Raw genomic sequence first — 19,062 nt, 5'->3', positions numbered from 1 at the left:
GAGGAGGCGTTGGTTTGAGATAAAGCCATCACGAGCAGTTCTGTTCTCTTTCTGTTATCCTTGCGTTATCCCAGTCTATTTTGTGTCCAGACGTTTCCGCGTGTTCGGCCAGCGTATTCAACGATCGAGACCTTCTTTTTTATGTCATACATATCGTGTTCTATATAGCCTTTGTGTAAAACATTTCAGAATAACGCACGCACACTATAGTATACGACACATCTCATTAACGGAATGCAATCGAAGACCATTGGCGACTCACGTTGAGGCGGCGGAAGCGAAACGCGTTGAACCAGTCGATGTTCAGTTCGTTGTGGAAGTCGATGGGCAGCGACGTTATGTGCCCGTAGTTTATCGACGTGGTGACTGAAAAGCAGACCCTGCTCTGGTTCAGAAGTTGCTTCCAGTAGGGGAACTCCGCTATGATGTCGAGCTGCGTGACAAAAGGAAGACCGGGCGGTCATTTATCGGGCATCATCATCATCATCATCATCATCATCATCATCATCAGCCTGACTACGTCCACTGCAGGACAAAGGCCTCTCCCATGTTCCGCCAGTTAACCGGTCCTGTGCTTGCTGCTGCCATTTTATACCTGCAAACTTCTTAACCTCATCTGCCCACCTAACTTTCTGTCTCCCCCTATAACCCGCTTGGCTTCTCTGGGAATCCAGTTAGTTACCCTTAATGACCAGAGGTTATCCTGTCTACGCGCTACATGCCCGGCCCATGTCCATTTCCTCTTCTTCATTAAGGGGCATCTTAAGGCCCCTTAATATGACAGAAACCACCAACTATTTATGGTAACCCGGTGGTTGTGCGTCCCAAATCCACGCGGTGGCGGGAGGTTCCCGAAATTTTGGTCTAAACCCGCCGTTCTTTGACTTGCGCTTAAATTTAAGCATACGGGCCTCTAACACTCTGTGACCGTCCACGATAGGGATTCAATCCCGCGAGCTTTGGGTCACCAGCCAAACATGACGCCTGTCCACTTTACTACAGTGGGTAGGCGTCATTGGGTCGGGAGTAGAAAGAGGCCCGTCAAAACTTTTTTCATCATGGTCAGAAAACGCTACCGATCAGTTGTACAGGCTCCCAAAAACACGCGAGCCGAATATTATAGCGCAGCACGCGCCGTTGAATTCACAATAAATTATCAAAATCAGCAAAAAAAAATTGATTTCTTTCGACAAATGACGGAGGAAGCTCAAAAATCACTCCTATAAGGCCATCTATCAGTCATTTGGCTGATTTGAACATGGCGCGCTCGGTCGTTACAGGAATCGCCACAAAAGGCCGCCACTTGTCCACGCGTGCGCACGCAATCATACTGAAAAAAAAAAAAAGGAAATTGGTGAAGGTCACAAGGTGCCTGTGACGTTTTTTTTTTTTTTGCCATGTCATTCTTCTTTTCTTAGCTTCCAGCGCTTTCGTCGGGACGAGAGAAGAGAGATAGCGATTGCAGAGTGCGATAAATCTTTGCAACTCCGCTCGTAATAGGTACATTCTTAAACATTTTGCGGCATTGAATTCGTGAGGCATTAAGCTGTTTTCGCGAATCCATTCCATGCATGGTTACTTAAAAAAGGCGTTTCAGGGAACTTTTAAAGTGAATGAAAAGCGATATTAAAGTGAATCAGCGTGCCTTGAATAGACTTAAGAGTGAAACGGCATACATGAATTCTGATCAACGATGAATGAACGTACAGCAATGTAAATAAAGTTATTGAAGAGTGAATCGAGTGACTTAAGCGTGCATCAACGTTGATTAAAGCGACCCGAGGAGGCTTCAAGAGAAGTGGGAATGCCTCACAGTACACTTTCGCACCTGAACTCATGAGCAATAGGCTGAAGGGACCCGGTGACCTTTCATGTTAGGTAGGTGGTTAGGTTAAGGTTAGTACCGTGCAGTAAAGATTGCGCGATCTCACCATGCCTCTGGTTCCGTTGTGAGCTCGGTATATGGGATTGGGAGGCGATATCCAGTTGACCGGCGCGTTGTAGCTCGGTTCGAACCAGATGGTGTTGTGTTCCTCCGTTGTGTTGCTCGTACTCACTCCGAATATGTCCGGAAAGCTGAAGCGCGCAGGAAGGCGGAATCATTCGCGATTCACAAAGGCAATACTTTGGACAGTTTGCTGGGCTATAGTTAGAATCATGAACTCCAATGCAATTCCAGCGTTTAAGCGGGGAAAAAAAAAATACAGAGATGACGACACCAAAAGAAGAAAGGACACTAACCCCCGTATTCACAAACGCTCCTCGACTCGACTTTCACCCTTCACTTGACAGAGATAAGCACTGCGCCACAACTCGGCTCAAAAATGACGCTGCGCTACTCAAGAATCGCGGCACATTATCGCTGATATGCAGTGACTTGCCGTACCCAGAGACGGCGCTCCTATCGGCTTTCTCAAGTGAAGGTGTAGCGTTGAGTGAAGGGACGTTCAAGAATACGGGGTAAGAATGTTGAGAGCGTTCTTAGAGGGTCCTTAAACAAGGTCCGAATACACGAGGAACGATATTACTTCCCGGCGTTTCGCGTTCTCACGGCACAATTTGTGCCGTAGCAGTTTGTTCATGGGACGTCAGAACGAAATGCGCTTTCGATTGGTGGACATACGAAACGTATCTGTTATGAATTTTCTCGCGCTCTGCTCTGCCTTCCAGTCGCATGCCCATTATGCCTTGTCTCACAGGAATATTGTCACACGCGCCCTTTAGTTATTAGGGAGTTTTAGAATACCGCTTGCAAGCGATGCGGTCGTAGCGGGCGCCATATGAGCTTTAGAATAGCGTTTGCCCTACTGCGATCCGCAAAGCACGATCGCAGCGACACCGTAGCCTCGAAATCAGCGCTTGCGGGCCGCCATCACCGCACACAATTTCGGATTTTTTTGCGTGCGGTCCGCGAACGTCGACTCGCGTTACGACGCATGCGCAGAGGCGGTGACCACACCGCAAGGGCTCGCGGTGCACTATTCTAAAACTCCCTATTACGTTTTACGTCGCCAACCTAGTACACGTGTTGATGATACCTTCCGCCAACAGCCACGATTGCCTGAGAACGCGGCCACAACGTTCGAATATCCGTCGCCGCATGTATAAATGCCGATGCGCCTTGCCACGGATCAGTTTATCGTCGCTCTGTTCTCCGCTATCAATTCGCAGTGTGCAACGCTGTAGTTTCCTTTTCCCGGCCATTAAGTTCGGCCAAATAAAAAGTTTTTATCTCTCGACACGTCGGCTACTGCCTTCGTCAGCGTACCGACCACCTGACAATATCGTGCGCCATAAAGTGACCCGATTTCGTTTTCTGCATTTGCCACAAAACAAGCGGAAATGGCAGCACGTAGTCGAAGCGCGCGAAATCCCGACTATAGCTCCATGCCTTGTGCTGACAGAACACGTGTTTCATTAGGAAATAAACGTCGAGGAGGGGGTAGTAGCTGTACGAAGCGTAGTGGAGGCGAGAAAGAAACTGTACTCTCTTGCCTTTGAACTCTGTGTGCTTCAAAGACGAGAGATTACAGTTTCGAAAAAAAAAAAGCAATTTTCTTTGTATCAGTAAATTACATTTCATGATGCTGAAATTATCATGCTTGTTGCAACAAGACGCTTGGTAAGCGAGAAAATCGCAAAAAAGAAAAAAATGCGGGATGGCGACGCCACCTTCTAGTTCCCGCGCCAATCGGCATGACGTCACAGATTTTTGACGGCATCTTCTAGTGCCCTACGTAGTTTTTAATCGGCATCTATTAGGCACGGAAAACAATAAGTGGCAAATACTAGGTCCTCTGATGGGGGCCACATGCGAAGTTACGGAAAAGCTCGTCGAACCAACGTGGCCAAAATACAAGAACTTTTCGAAATACGTGACGTTGAGTACTGAAATTCCGGCGAGTTTAAAAACGAAACTTTGGCCCCTCTTTTCTCGCCTGTTATTTAGCTTATGGTTATCCAGGAAGCATTTACCCTCCTCTCTCTGAACCTCTACGGTCGCCGCATAGACGTGTTCTTAACGTATTTTTGTCACCTACTACATATTTTCCTATTGTACAATAAACCTATAGTTGGAAGTATTCGCCTGCCTTTCATCCTTGCCTTGATTTAGCGCTATAGCACTCTGATCAGCAGCGACAACAATTTGGTAGTTCATTCGACCAACGCCTCCTCTAGGAAGATGCCTGCCACATGAGAAAAAAAAACACCTGCCACACCCTTTCTCTTCTTCATTTTGAAAATGTTCTTGGTCACTAGCGTCACCTGTGGCGGACGGTGCAACAACGCAACACTTTGCGTAGCCTCTGAAACAGTGGTGCACAGTTGCAGATCTCGAACAACTGGACTGACGCGCCGCTATGGGCCGCAGATGAAGAACGCTTAGCTGCTACCCTCCGTCGCCGTGATAACGGCGACGGTCGCCATTACGACGGTCGCCATAGTGTCGGTCGCGAGCGCCACCGCGTGGAGCTTGTTTAAAACTGAAGGCAGGCCAACTCCACTGGGAGCGTGAGCCATTCCTCAGGCATCTTTCTAGAGGAGGCGTTGATTCGACATAGAACCGACTTTGGCTTACTTGGCGACGTGTACTATTTTCTCCAGGGGCAGGCGGACTGGCCAGAACGGCCAGATACTCATGGTGTGGATGAACTTCCATCCTGGCAGTAATATGGGATACTGGGGGTCTTTGAAGATGTTGTACTGCAACGAAGATTGTCATTATAAGTTGACTTGTTATGTGGAGTTTAACGTCCCAAAACCACCATATGATTATGAGAGATGCCGTAGTGGAGGGCTCCGGAAATTTCGACCACCTGGGGTTCTTGAACGCGCGCCCAAAATCTGAGCACACGGGCCTACAACATTTCCGCCTCCATCGGAAATGCCGCCGCTGCAGCCGGGATTCAATCCTGCGACCTGCGGGTCATTACGTTCCAAAACTACATTATGATTATGGGAGTCGAGGTACATATAGCGGAGGGCTCCGGAAATCTCGACCTTGTGGCGTTCTTTGACGTGCACCGACATACAGTCGGGCTTCAACCACTTCGTTTACACCGAAACGGGACCGCCACTACCGAGATCAATCCCGCGACCTCAGGGTCAGCAGCAGAGCACCGTGTACCTATACTGATCCATTGTGGTGGATACGATGGTGCACGTAGTGAAGAGAAACTATCACGAGAGAACAACGAGTGTACAACAATCCTTACCACGTAGGTCTCATTCGCCTGATGGTGGCCCCTGTTGTCGCGCACTATGGAATTGATGATAGCGAATCCTTCGAAGCGAGTGTAGTTTATGTAGGAGTGAATGGGCGTGCGAACGAACTCGTATATCGACCTGTTGATCTCTTGAATGGTCCACAGGCTCTCCCTGCAGCGAAAAAAATGCAATCAGCCTCGTTCATTATCTCTTCTCAACGATTCCTCGTGTGTTTAGAAAAAAAAAATGGTTAACGATTTAGAGTACTAAGTTTTCTACTATGAGAGAGCGTAAAGCCGCCCCGCGTAGGAGTCTTGAAGTAGCAAGATTTTAAGGACTCTTTAGCTGCCCATGCATGCTAATGTCCTGACGATAGTTTTAGCGCGTGAACAGAACGACGACAAGGAGACAAGGAGGACACGAAGACTAGAAGGACACTCTCTGTCGTCATTCCGTTCTCGCGCCATAGCTATCGTCATGGCATACCAACTAGCCCACACTGCCACACTTCTATGCTAATGTCCGTTGCAAAAACACTTTTGTTCAGTTTTGTGCGAATTCTCAGGGAAATAAAATGCTTTCAGCTCCTGCTGCCTGCAGCCTTCAAGTGACCTTAAGCCAAAAGTAAACACCGTCATCCTGGCACTCAGAAGAAACATCCTGGTACCCAGACGAGACACCTGGTCGCTAGCGCGAGATAATACTTACAGATGGGTCCACTGTTAAAGGGAACACCTGCGTTAGCAGGATGTTTAGGTATCGCTATCTTACGGAATCATAGCGGCTTATATATGCGTGAGACTACTGGTGTTTAAAAGTTCCGGCTCCTCTTGACAGAATACTGACTTGCATGAAGAATGTTTCTTAATCCACTAGCTCTTAAATGGCCAGGAATATCGATGACGTGCATTAGAGTGTTCTCTTTAACAGTGGACCATACTGTACATCTAGCCAAACGTTCAAAACACCACGCATTCTGGCTCAACATTATCTGGGGTATCTTGCGTGTCAAATCCGTGATATGAGTAGTATGATACGCACGTTGCATTAGTGGGCTCTAGAAATTTTGGCCATCTGGTGTCCATTAACGTGCATCGACTTCACACAGTACACAAACCTTCAACGTTTTCTTTCCACCGAAATGCGACCATCCCGGCCGGACAGAAGCTGAGCATCGTTTAAACAGTACCTGGCTCGAACACAGCACGTCATCACTTACGCTGGTCACTACATGCATGCCCGTGCAAGTCACATTCATGCCACGATATTCTTATTGCCCCCAATATCACTGAAACTATAGCTTCTAGTCACTGACTTTGTATTTTTATATTAGTAATAGTGACTTTCCCAACGCAGATAGCATAGCTATACGCTCCGAGATGCAGATGCAGGACACCACACACTTGTTTTTTTTGTTTTTGTTTTTACATTATAGAAGAACACGTGACCATGGTCTACTCACAGGAGGCGGACGTAGGTCATACCCCACATGCCCATGTAAAGGTCGGCTTGAGGGAACTGCAGATATGTTCGCCTCGCTTGGACGTCAGCCACACGGAAAAATTGTCTGTATTGATCGCCGATGTCCCAGTCGATCCTCAGTCCAATCGCTGAACACGGACAAAAAAAAAACCACGAAGACAGCAAGTGAGGTACTATTCGAAATAAATACATAAGTGTCTATGTGTATATATAAAAGTTCGGCAGATTCCACGCCTTCTGGGACAGCGTTTTGTGCGCCACATTCTGTGAATAACTGCCTGCGCTGGCTTTCTGGCTTTGAGTCAAGCGTTGCGACATAGATCGATCTGTTTTTTGGAACTGTGGTCTTACCAGTAAATCCATTACACTGGCATTTAATGCGTAACTTATCATCTGACATAACGCCAGCACTCACGTTAGAGCACAGACGTCAGTATTAACCTAACGCAGTACACTTTACAGTGAGACGATGTGAATTTCATTCGTTAGCGTACTCCTCTAGGATGGAGCAACGCTTGGACAGAGCTTATTAAATTATAGGAATACAACTGCAATGTGTATTAGACTGTATGCTACAAACGGGGAGCAAACACTGGAACCACAATCGGAACACTAAAGCATGTATACAGGTTCCAGTGTTGCAATATATAAGTACATATCTAATGCTTACCGCTTTTCTATAAGGTTAGACAGTCATTTTCGTAAGCTGCGTAGGGCTTTTTTTTTTCAAGAGCAGTTTATAGACTTGGCGTGACTATTTGGTCAAATACCTGACTGCCTCACGAAACTATTCGGTTGAGTTCCTGCTTGGATGCGAATTTTAGGGACGAAGCATCTTCGGGTCTCGGCGTGCATCGCCACCTGCTGTGGTGACGGTTCATTCGCTTGCGCCCGAGAGAGGGCGCCACTACCTCAGCGCTGGCCGTGTGGCGAGAGAGATCGAAGGACCCGCGTTGACTTTATGGAAACGTTCTTTCCGCGACGGACGCTGAACTACCAGATCACAAGAAACGAGAACGAGCACTCGATCGCCTGCGAGAGACAACGCCGACGCGACGCAGGCAGCGTCTGCTAGCGAGTTTAACCAAAATGAAATGACGGATCTACATGACGTGAATGATGACGAGTGTGCGAAACCAGGTCCGTAATGCCTGCGCTGAAGTCGCCGACTAGTATTAAGGGTTTGTGCTTGTCACTGTTTCGTACTGTTCTTTCACTTTATAATTGTTTTCAGTCTATTGTGAACTTTTTTTGATTCACATACGCCCATTTTTCGACTACAGCAATAGTTTTCTAACAACCATGACAGTGGACAGTGAGCTTGATGAACACGGCTAGGTGCTAAGGTCCATAATTTGTGATTAGTATTAAAGGTTTGTGCGTCTAGGTGCATTATGCTGTTTCGTAACCATTAGGATTAATACTAGTCTATTTTGTTAACCTTTTCGTGTGTCCCGCATCCAAGAACCTCTGCGTGACGAACGCGGACGAAACAGCTGGGCACTAAGGAGCTGTGCTTGGAAGAATTGTTAAACGATTTTTAGAGTGCTTCATACTCTACTACGAAAGCGCATTAAACTGTTCGAGCTGTGTGTTTACAGTTGTTTCGAACACTTTAGAGCACTGCACGTACTCTACTACGGGAGAGCCGTGAGCTGTCTCTGGTCCCGGTTATCATCAAACGAGAATGAAAGAGTACTAGCAACTGAGGTGTTCGAAAAAATCACAGCATATACCCGGAGTGAATGATTAATGAGTGGGGTGAAGCATCCATCCGTCCGTCCGTCCGTCTGTCAGCGATACTGCCGGTTACGCCTGATGCAAGACAAGGTTACACGAAGAGGAGCTTCAGCCCTCTACAATTCAGTGTACATGTACTTTACTATGGGGCGAATATTAAGCTGTGTGTTTAGAAAAGTATTTAGCGACTTAGAGCACTTGGTACTCTACCATGGGAGAGCACAAAGCCGTCCCTGCGGCTATATTCCTTCCGCTATGCCCACCCACCACTGCCAACGCTGTAATGTTTAGAAAAAATGGGTAACGATTTAGAGTAATATATACACTCTACTATGGAAGGATTAAAGCCAATCGAGGATCACAAGTCTTAATGACTCGATCGTCAGTACCGAAAAAAGCTCACTGCTTGCGCTGCACAACAGCTCTCCGCCCACCCTGTATGCATAGGTACTGGATCTCGACCTGCAATGTACTGCTGGTGGGAGATCTCTCTTGTGCGAAGTCGAACAATAAAATATTCACAGCGTGCGCGTCAAATCAAAGCGTATTGCATCTTTTGCCCCTTCCCTGGTTTCGCGTTAATGGAGCTGAAATGCCGATTCCCTGCATGCTTTGCCCCACCTCAGTTCTAGCCTTTTGAGCCAACAGTTTTTTCTTGACCATGCGTGTTGTTGGCGTTGCTGGGCAGCTATGCAGTCAATTACCTGTGGTGCGCACTTGCGTACCGCGGCCTGTTTGCGAGTAAGTCTGAAGTGTTTGGTAATATACGCGAAAGGGTGTTGCTGTTTAAAGTGCAAAGATCCTTAAGGTGCAGACTTGGTTGCCGTAGTTTTTATGCCGTAGGCACCCCTAGCACGTGAGGTGTTCACTAGGTGGCACTCGCACCATTCGAGATGTTTCGACAGACAGACAGACAGACAGACAGACAGACAGACAGACAGACAGACAGACAGACAGACAGACAGACAGACAGACAGACAGACAGACAGATAGACAGACAGATAGATAGATAGATAGATAGATAGATAGATAGATAGATAGATAGATAGATAGATAGATAGATAGATAGATAGATAGATAGATAGAAATAGATAGATAGATAGATAGATAGATAGATAGATAGATAGATAGATAGATAGATAGATAGATAGATAGATAGATAGATAGATAGATAGATAGATAGATAGATAGATAGATAGATAGATAGATAGATAGATAGATAGATAGATAGAAATGCTCAAAGTGACTGCAGTACGTAAGAAAATGCGAAGAAACGTACTGCAACATTGCTTACATATTTGCAACCTTGCTCACATTATCATGCTTTCGTGCGGTGCCTGTTATATTGGACAAACTGAGAGATGCTTTAACGACGGATTGCGGGAGCCTGCCTGCAATGTTCACAGCGGCAGCAATAGTTTTCTGGCCCAGCACGTCACTAGATGTAGCTTGAAGTTCAGTTTGACAACACAGTCGTACTTAGCAAACACAAAGATGAGCGCACAAGGATTATAATTGAAGCTGCATACATCGCGCGTGGACACTTAACTTGCTTGAGCAAACCGTCAATAGCTCTGTCTGATAAGGAGCTAGCGTTTTTGGACAGTCGCCGACGCCATAGGCGTTATTATTCGCTCCAAGGCACAGTGGCCGTTGGTAAAGTGGGGCAGACAGTCCAGAAGGTCCTCGATGACGCCACAAGGCTCGGCCTGATGGTACCGACGTGGACGTGGCCCGCCTCGGTCTGAAAAGACCGGGCTTCAGGACACAAATAAGGTTTTGTGAATGAATGAATAGATTTTTTATCGGTTTTGTTATTTTGCTTCGCGATTTGGGTCTTATCGTATGTGCCACGACACTGTTTCATCTGTCATTGTATATTTCACAGCTTTCCGAATAAACTTTCATTTGGTAGTAAGCGCTTGTCCCTGTCTATCCTCATAATGGAATAATTGGAAGCGCAAACCAACGGGACACAAGAGGAGAGACAAACAAGCGCAGACGCTGTACCAACTAGCCCGCCTGTCAACCCTACTGCAATTCATCACTTCGAACACGGGCTCTTTTATGTGTTCTAAAAATGAATTTGTACCAACTAGCCCGCCTGTCAATCCTACTGCCTGTCTATCCTGTCTGCGTTTACGTAGTGAGCTCTTATTTTAGGCAATCATGTATGACCAACTCGCCCAATCAACCGCATTGACGCACCTCGCACAGCGTGTTAGCGACGCGCACGCCAAGCCTCGCCATTTTCCTCAGTAGGGCAAGGCCTTCTTGAATTTTTCTCCTTTCTCATCGGCATGATCTCCAGCGCCCCAGTCCTACCTTGCTCGAGTGCGTACAGCGCAACAACGCCTGCAGGGATGGCATCCTTGAGACCACCTGTCGACTCACCATTCTCCAGTTTCTTCGAGGTAAACTCGATCCGCTGGTCGCCGCTTCTGTGGTGTTCGTAGTTGTACATCCGCATGTAGACGTAGTCGGTGCACTGGTGAACGGGACCCCAGACGTACCGGGTGAGAAACTCGAACGCGCAGATGAGCGTGAACCGACCTGCGAGGTGGACAGCATGAGCGGTGGAGGGATGGCAATTAAAAGGGACACCCGAATCGATCCACGGGTCAGGTGTCTCGACCACGCGACTGCACTTAACTGTTCTCGTTCTATGCATTCCTTTGAGAGCATGGTCGCTGAAGCTTAATAAGCTCTAGCTGTTTTCGGTGGCCAAATAAAAGTTGGCGCAGCTGCACAAAACGAGGTGTGGGCAAAGCATAGGCATGTGTAATATAGTATAGTAAGCGGAGGGGGGATAAGAAAAGGAAAGTGGGTGAGGAGTTATGGAATGGAATGAAAAAAACTTTACTTCAGTCCTGCAGGACGCGCTTAGCGCGTAGCGGGCGTCTCCCACGTAGGGACCGACAGGGAGTACCTGGCGGCCGCTTCGTGGGCCTGCTGGACGGCCCATTGCTGGTCGGCGAGAAGTGAGCTCCTGAGGGACCTCTCCCACTTGTTTGAGATAGTGTCGGGAGGAGTTGTTCTACACTCCCAGAGCACGTGTGCGAGTGTCGCTGTGTGTCCACATGATGTGCTTGTGTCGCTGGGGTATGGATCAGGATAATAAACGTGAGGATAAAATGAAAACAAGCAGAGAGAGGCGCGAGAATAGCATAGCCATGTATGGTATACAAGATGTAGGAAAGGGAAGTATGAGTCGTGGCGACGTGCAGGTGGGTAGGAGAGATGCTAGAGATTGGCGTAGCTGTGTATACAATATAGTACAGCAAGGAGTGGGCATGGGAAGTTTGATGCGAGGGTGAGGGGTAAGGGTAAAGCTTAGCATAACCATGCATAGTGTAGTACAGCACGGGCTGGCAAAGAAGTGAGGGTGAGGAGTCAAGAGAGGGTAGGGAGCGAATCCCTCTCACCAACCCGCCTGCCCTCTTTTTAGGCGCCTCCTTTCTCTTCTAACCACTACCACCAACACAACCATCTTCTCGTAGTCCGCTTTGCTGGAACATGAATTGATCTCAGTGAGGAGGAGAAAAAAAAGAGGAAGGGAAAAGTCACCACATCCGCTGTTTTCTCAGACATCGCTAGTGCCTAGCAGCCAATTTCCTTCTTTTTCTCGGGAATGCTTATACGGCTTTATGCACCTGGTTCCAAAAGGCGCATAGAGACGCGTCATCCACGATACATCCCGTAGGAGGCTGTCTATGGAAAACAGTGCCAATGTTCAAGCCATACTTCATGAAAACAGCCACCGATTGGAACGACCTTCCCTCTTCCGTTGTAACAATAACAGACCCTTTGTTATTCAAGACTGCAATTTCTCAGCAATGCTTGTAACTATACGCAGTTTCCATTATCTATCTTTGTCTTGTATGTGCTTGAATTCTTATACATTTTTAGTTGACTTATGTTGCCTTCCTGATTTGCGCATCTGACACTTGTTTCTTTATTTTGTCTTTTTTTCTTGTGTGTTATAAATGTTGTACCCACCCCCTCTGTAATGCCCTACGGGCCCTGAGGGTATTCTAATAAATAAATAAATACTGTTAAAAGATGAATTGAATAGGGAAACAGCGTTACTCCTTACTCGGGGCCCTTCATCACAGGGACAGCGGAGAAACATGACGTGGCGTGAGTGTAAGATATGGCAAATAGAAACACGAGTGACTCTCTTACGTGGTGGCTTTCCAGGTCTTGACGCTGCAAAAGAGAACAAGGAAGAGAAAGAAAGTGGGCGGGTTGAGCGGTACACACGCCAGGGAAATGCAAATCTACATATCGTCATCATCATTAGCCTGACTAAGCCGACTGCAGGGCAAAGGCTTCTCCCGTGTCTCACCAATCAACCCAGGTCGGTGCTCGGTGCGATCACGATGGCACCGCAAACTTCCTTTAGTCTAACCACCTTACTTCAAGCCCCCTTCTAGAATAATTGCCTTCTCGTGCAGTCCAGTTTGCTACTTCTAATCACTAGTGGGTGCCTTGCCATCGGGCTACATGCCATACTCATGCCCTATTTCTTTTCGATTCCGTCTAAAGATATCCATTACGCCCGGTTAATCCGAGCTCCACTCCGTTCTCTTCTTGTCCGTTAAGGGTTACACCTATTAGTTTCCTTTCCGTCGGTCTCTGCATCGTTCCCAATTTAAATCGAGCCCCCTTTTTGAAAGCTTCCAGCTTACTGCTCTGTAGGAAGCACCGGCAAGGTGGAGCTGTCACATACTTGTCTTGTTAGCGATAGTGATAAACTACCTGTTATAATTTAAGAAAGACTGCCGCGAGTACGCAACAGATGATCGTGAAGTAAAACGCGTATTTTGTGTCGCGAACGAATACCGTAACAGCAACGCCAACAAAGGTGCCGGAATTTTTGAGTATGCGACCATTCGTCATGGTTCGAAATTCCAAATGGAATTCTGGACATGTTCTCAGGTATGTCCAGAAGTGCTGCGAAGAGCAGGACTTTGAAGATGTCCAGTCGAACGTCACTACAACGAGCAAAAATTGTTGTACTAACGGAATAAAGAATAAATAAAGACATATTTGGCGATACTAAACAGTGCATAAGATTTTTGAATTATGCTTTCATTATCAGATATTATAACGGACGACGTAATGTTCGTGTCATGTGGAACTGCTTCGCAGCGATGCTTTATTTGATTTCGATAATGAGCTAGCGTAAAAGAGGTTAGCTTGCTTTCTACTGTTAGCACGTCAATCCCGGCCTTCACAGCAGGTAAGGAGAGTTCGCTGTCCAAGGTTGCCTACTTGACGTAATGCTCCAGTATTCGAGTGAACTCCTTCCTTCATGGTTAGTACAGTTGGGGTTTAACATTCCGAAACGCCGATATGCGCCGATATGATCATGAGGCACACCGTATTGGAAGGCTCCGCAAACTTCGACTATCTGGGGTTCTTTAACGTGCACTATAATCTAGGCACACTGACATCAAGCATTTTCGTTTACACTGAAACAAGGAGGGCGCCGTGGCTGGGTTTCAATCCACCGACTTGCGGTCCAGCAGTCGAGTCCTCCTCCCACGGTTACGCGTTTATACGCAAGCACGCTACGCCGAACTTACGTGTTCCGGGAAATGCTGTTGTTGTCGTGGTGCTTGCCGTAGTCGGCGTCCTCGTTGTTGGCTTTGTCGTTGCTCGCTTTGTAGTTGATCGCTTCGTCGTTGTTGGCTTCGTGGTTGTTCGCCTCGTCGTTGTTCGCCTCGTCGATGATCGCTTCGTCGTTGATCGCTTCGTCGTTGTTGGCTTCGTCGTTGTTCGCTTCGTCGTCGTTGCTCGCTTCGTCGTCGTTGTCCGCTTCGTTGTCGTCGCTCGCTTCGTCGTCGTTGTCTGCTTCGTCATCGTTGTGCGCTTCGTCGTCGTTGTCGTCGGCGTCGTGGTCGTTGACGCCTTTGTCGTAGGCTTCGTGGTCGTGGGCTTCGTGGTCGTGGGCTTCGTGGTCGTGGGCTTCGTGGTCGTGGGCTTCGTGGTCGTGGGCTTCGTGGTCGTGGGCTTCGTGGTGGTCGCCTTCGTGGTTCTTGTCATCGTGGGCTTCGTGGTTCTCGGCATTCTACTTGGTGGCGTTCGCGTTGGGGGGCTTGTCGATGACGGTTTTGCCGCTGGCGTGGTCTGTGTTACCGTCTGCCGCTTTGTCGTGGAAGTCGCGGCTGGCGGTGGCGCTGTCGTCGGCGTTGTTGTGGGAAGTGGTGCCGTTGTCCGTTTAGTCGGCGGCGGTAGCCATGTAGGCGGCACTCTCGTAGTCGTAGGGACGACTGGTGGCGCGGCTGCGAAGAGAAACGGACAACGTTGTGGTGACGTCTCCACACTCATAAGTCGGCAACAGTCACTCACGAGTCGGCTTACTTGCCCCCGCATTCACAAATGCTCCTCGACTCGATTTTCACCCTTCACTTGACAGAGTTGAACACTGCGCCATCACTCGGCTGAAAATGACGCTACGCTACTCAAAAATCGCAGCAGACTTTCGCTGATATGCAGTTTCTTGTCGTGCCTAAAGATGGCACTCCCGTCGGCTTTTCCAAGTGAAGGCGAAGCGTTGAGTGAAGGGAGGTTCTAGAATACGGGGGTCAGACTCAAAACGAGCCGTGTGTTTGAGTGAATCCGGGAAAGTAATATTTTTCTCAAGTTTGGCTCCGAGTGAGTACGACAGACAAAAATTTTGGTGAGACTGAATTGGAGCCAGTCTAGTCAAGAAGAAATATGGCTAGACTTGGTTCGAGTGAGTTCGGGCGAGAAAAATTTCAATGAGTAGTACCTTTAATATATATCCTTAACTTTATCATTAATACCAGCCTTGATCAAGGTGGAAAGGTGGGCATGTTGGTATTCCATTTTTAAGAAGGGTAAGAACGCACAGAATACGAATACACAAAGAATGGACACACACACACACATAGCGCTACGTGTGTGCTACACACACATAGCGCTTTGTGTGCGTGCGCGCGCGCGCGCGTGTGTGTGTGTGTGTGTGTTGTGTGTGTGTGTGTGTGTGTGTTGTGTGTGTGTGTGTGTGTGTGTGTGTGTGTGTGTGTGTGTGTGTGTGTGTGTGTGTGTGTGTGTGTGTGTGTGTGTGTGTGTGTGTGTGTGTGTGTGTGTGTGTGTGTGTGTGTGTGTGTGTGTGTGTGTGTGTGTGTGTGTGTGTGTGTGTGTGTGTGTGTGTGTGTGTGTGTGTGTGTGTGTGTGTGTGTGTGTGTGTGTGTGTGTGTGTGTGTGTGTGTGTGTGTGTGTGTGTGTGTGTGTGTGTGTGTGTGTGTGTGTGTGTGTGTGTGTGTGTGTGTGTGTGTGTGTGTGTGTGTGTGTGTGTGTGTGTGTGTGTGTGTGTGTGTGTGTCCTTTCTTTGTGTATTCGTATTCAGTGTGCTCTTACACCAGCCTTGAGTCGACTCAAGTTTACTCTACTACGGAAGAGAAGCTGGTGTGTGTATGAAAAAGTGTAACGATTTAGAGTACTTGGTACTCTAATATGGGAGAGCAGAAAACCATCCCAGTTACATTCATACCTATTTAGCCCACCGGTATTTAGCCTAAATAGTATATGATTTAAAGTACGAAGTACGCTTGTACCAGTTTAAAAAAAAGCCACACTATGTTTAGAAATAGTGTTAAATGATTTGGAGTCGTTGGTGCTCTACAACAGGAGACCAAGACGCCGTCCCTGTTCACAGCACATACGTATGGTGTGTTGGATAAAGTGAGTAACGATTTAGTGTACTTCGTACTCTACTATGGGCGGGCATAAGGTCGTCCAGTGGGCGTGAACAACTGATATTTATTCATCGGACCACGAGTTAAGGAGAGGGTTACAAAGAAACGTGGTCCTCTAAGGTGCGCCGGTCACAGGTGCATTTGAGTGCGCCGTCTTTCAAGAATTAATGTTCTCCTAATCCCGGTGCTTCTGCTGGTCAACCCCTTGTATTACTCTAGTCTGATCTTTTATCGTGGTCACTTGCGATTTCCAGTTTCCTGATGTGAATGTTGTCTGGGTATGATAGCATGACCTCACGTTCCGGCGCCGGCTGCCCGAAAGTTAGGTCATGCGTTAATACCCAGGCAAATAACTCGCTTTGCGTGAGTTACAGGGCGTGATTCCAACTATGCAGCAACGAAGCTACCTAGGGTTCTTAACGTGCAATCGCAATCAAAGCGTGCTACACAGTTATTCTAAAAAGAACAGGGCCAACAAACACGGACACCATAATCAAGACGCTCGTGGTGTCCCGACTTGCTTCTTGTGTCCGCATTCGTAAGCCCCATTCTTTTTTGAAATGTGCACCGACTTGTACCTCAGCTCATAGAGTTTCCCAAAATTAACTAGAGGGCACTCTGGCGCTGCGATCGTTCAGCGACCATGGGAATGATGGGTATTACACACATCTGCCTTGTCTTTGTATTTGCGGGCGGCGAATCGTATTTGCGGCTTCGTTTATTGCCGTGTTTCAGTTTTGTTTTAAAAGAAAGAACGAACCTTTTTGAACTTAGGGACCTGATTCGAAACAGTAAGCTTAAAAGAATAAGGTTGTGAAGCACAAATGGTGAACATTTGCTAATTTATGTTTTCGTGAAAGAAACAGCTCCAAGTCACACGAACACACACGGAGCCAGAAGCAGGCCAGAAGTACGAAAATTAGACAAATGTGTGTACTACCCATCATTTCCATGCTCGCTCAAACGCCGTGCGTTGCAGCTCCCATAGACACTAGCGCCAGAGTTCCCTCGAGTGTATAATTAGAAACTCTATGCCTCAGCTCTGTTATTCTAAACAATTATTTTTCTGCCCTTTCCCCACAAAAAATGGGACTGCTGCAGTATGAAATCCGTGCCGTTGATCTCACGCAGTGTCATTACTCCGCAGCCACTCGGCCACGTTGCGATGCACCAGTCGCTTAGCAACGTGCGGCTTTTGAAGTTGACTTACGCGGTATATGTGGTGGAGAAGGGGTTGTTCTCGTAGTTGGTGCTGCAACAGAGATGAGAAGGAAATATAAAGTTGTGGATTCAGTAGGGCAACGGCGGGCGACTCGTTATCCAGACTCATTCGTCCTTTTTGTTTCGTTTCCTATTTAGTTCTCTTAGTTTCTGTGGTTGCGTTAAACCATACAAAAAAAACACCTGTTCCTGTGCTCGTCAACTGCTGCCCTCATATGGCTGTACAAACAGCATTAGATTAAACAAAAATTAGACACCCTTAAGCTTCGCCTTTAAGGGGTGAACGCGATAGCGAAACCCGGACCCATGTGCGCCCTTTTGAAGGGGCATGAAGAGTCTCACAATGCCTCACAGAGGGCAGCACATTAAATAACGTTTGCTGTTTGGTTGACCAACGCCTCTGGAAAGGCATGATATGTTTTCCGCTAGATGGACGTAGTTGTCTAATGTTTAGAGCTGTTTGAAAGTTCCTGGGTCTTTTTAGCGGCGATGGCTGCAATACATATATATCCCGGCCTTTTTCGACGTAGTTTGATGGCCCCCCAAATACGCGTACAAATCGCCGAATGGGCTCGTTTTCGTCGTGGCACCTGTCGAACAAAATGCGTTAAGGAGACTCCTTCCACTACATGGCATTTATGTAGTGTTTTTTTCCCGAAGCAGCTGCACTTAAAATCGTGGCTTTGAGGTAGGACAGCTGCTTGCCACGCAAAAGGACCGCGTTCGATTCCCAACGGAACCGAAAATATGTTTCTTCATTTCGTTTTCTGCTTTCTCAATTTTCCACTCACGGACGATTTTTAGCTCACAACCAGCGGTGCCGACGCCGATGGCGGAATTACTGCGACACGGGCTACCTAACGCTATCGCTTTACAAGTGTGCTATACTGTTACTGCGAAATACGAACCCGGGGAGCAGGCAAGCGGACACTACAAGCGTTCGTTATCTCGTATTTCGCAGTAACTGTAGCGCAGTTTGTTAGTCTTGGAAAACCGACTAGCCCAATATCTTACCTTGCTAACAGCATTATAAATGCGGCTTTTTTGATAAAACTAAGGAACATACCTCGACAGTTTTGGGAACCTTGTGCGTCGCGGTCAAACAGACCGCAGTATCCGTGGAATGTTTACGTCAATAGATATATCCACTTAATGTGCTTGCATGCGCCAAAAGTTCTTGCGCTGCGAAACTTGTACGAAAGACCTTTAAGGGAACCTATTCGGACGCGTGGAATACTCTGAACAAAGCCGGCCGCGGTCAATGAACGAAGCTTACCATTGAAAAATGAAGCTTTTTCTTTTTAGTTAGACACCCTGTTCGCTAATACAGAACTGACCACGTGCTAACCAATTTTGCTTTAGATAATGCAAAAGGAGTCATTGAGCACAGTAGCAGTATAACAGATTCGTATCCTATATTTCTTACTGTATAGGTAAGGATGATTACAAGGGTAAGCAATACAAAGAGAGGATACGTTTTGCTTCTAAAAAAACGTATATATGGTATACAATCAGCAGACTGGACCATCGTAATAGACTAATCCTGCACTGCGAAGGTGTATCAGCTATTTTTGACTTCAGTTACTCAATGCACCAAGGAATGCACGATTATACACATACCATCACTCGTCATTTTAGTACTCCTAGAAAACCTTGGATTACGAAAGCGCTACTTCAATAC

General features: G+C 47.2%; 1 protein-coding gene across 3 annotated transcripts in view; it reads right to left on the bottom strand.

Moving 5' to 3' along the window:
- LOC142767301 (uncharacterized) overlaps positions 1–19,062 on the bottom strand; it is a 103,848-nt gene that overhangs the window by 12,183 nt on the left and 72,603 nt on the right. For 2 of the 3 annotated variants that reach the window (XM_075868741.1, XM_075868742.1), the window contains exons 5-13: positions 17,371–17,412; positions 14,022–14,720; positions 12,616–12,639; positions 10,825–10,983; positions 6,671–6,818; positions 5,217–5,379; positions 4,580–4,704; positions 1,932–2,076; positions 263–433 (exon numbers count right to left, since the gene is read on the bottom strand). In XM_075868741.1, the coding sequence (XP_075724856.1) occupies positions 263–433; positions 1,932–2,076; positions 4,580–4,704; positions 5,217–5,379; positions 6,671–6,818; positions 10,825–10,983; positions 12,616–12,639; positions 14,022–14,720; positions 17,371–17,412 (1,676 nt within the window). The remainder of the gene's footprint in view (positions 1–262; positions 434–1,931; positions 2,077–4,579; positions 4,705–5,216; positions 5,380–6,670; positions 6,819–10,824; positions 10,984–12,615; positions 12,640–14,021; positions 14,721–17,370; positions 17,413–19,062) is intronic. The other variant, XM_075868743.1, reaches the window with a different exon arrangement.

The sequence above is a fragment of the Rhipicephalus microplus genome, chromosome 7 (genome assembly GCF_043290135.1).
Source record: "Rhipicephalus microplus isolate Deutch F79 chromosome 7, USDA_Rmic, whole genome shotgun sequence".
NCBI lineage: Eukaryota > Metazoa > Arthropoda > Arachnida > Ixodida > Ixodidae > Rhipicephalus > Rhipicephalus microplus.
This window is presented reverse-complemented; position numbering and strand designations above follow the sequence as displayed.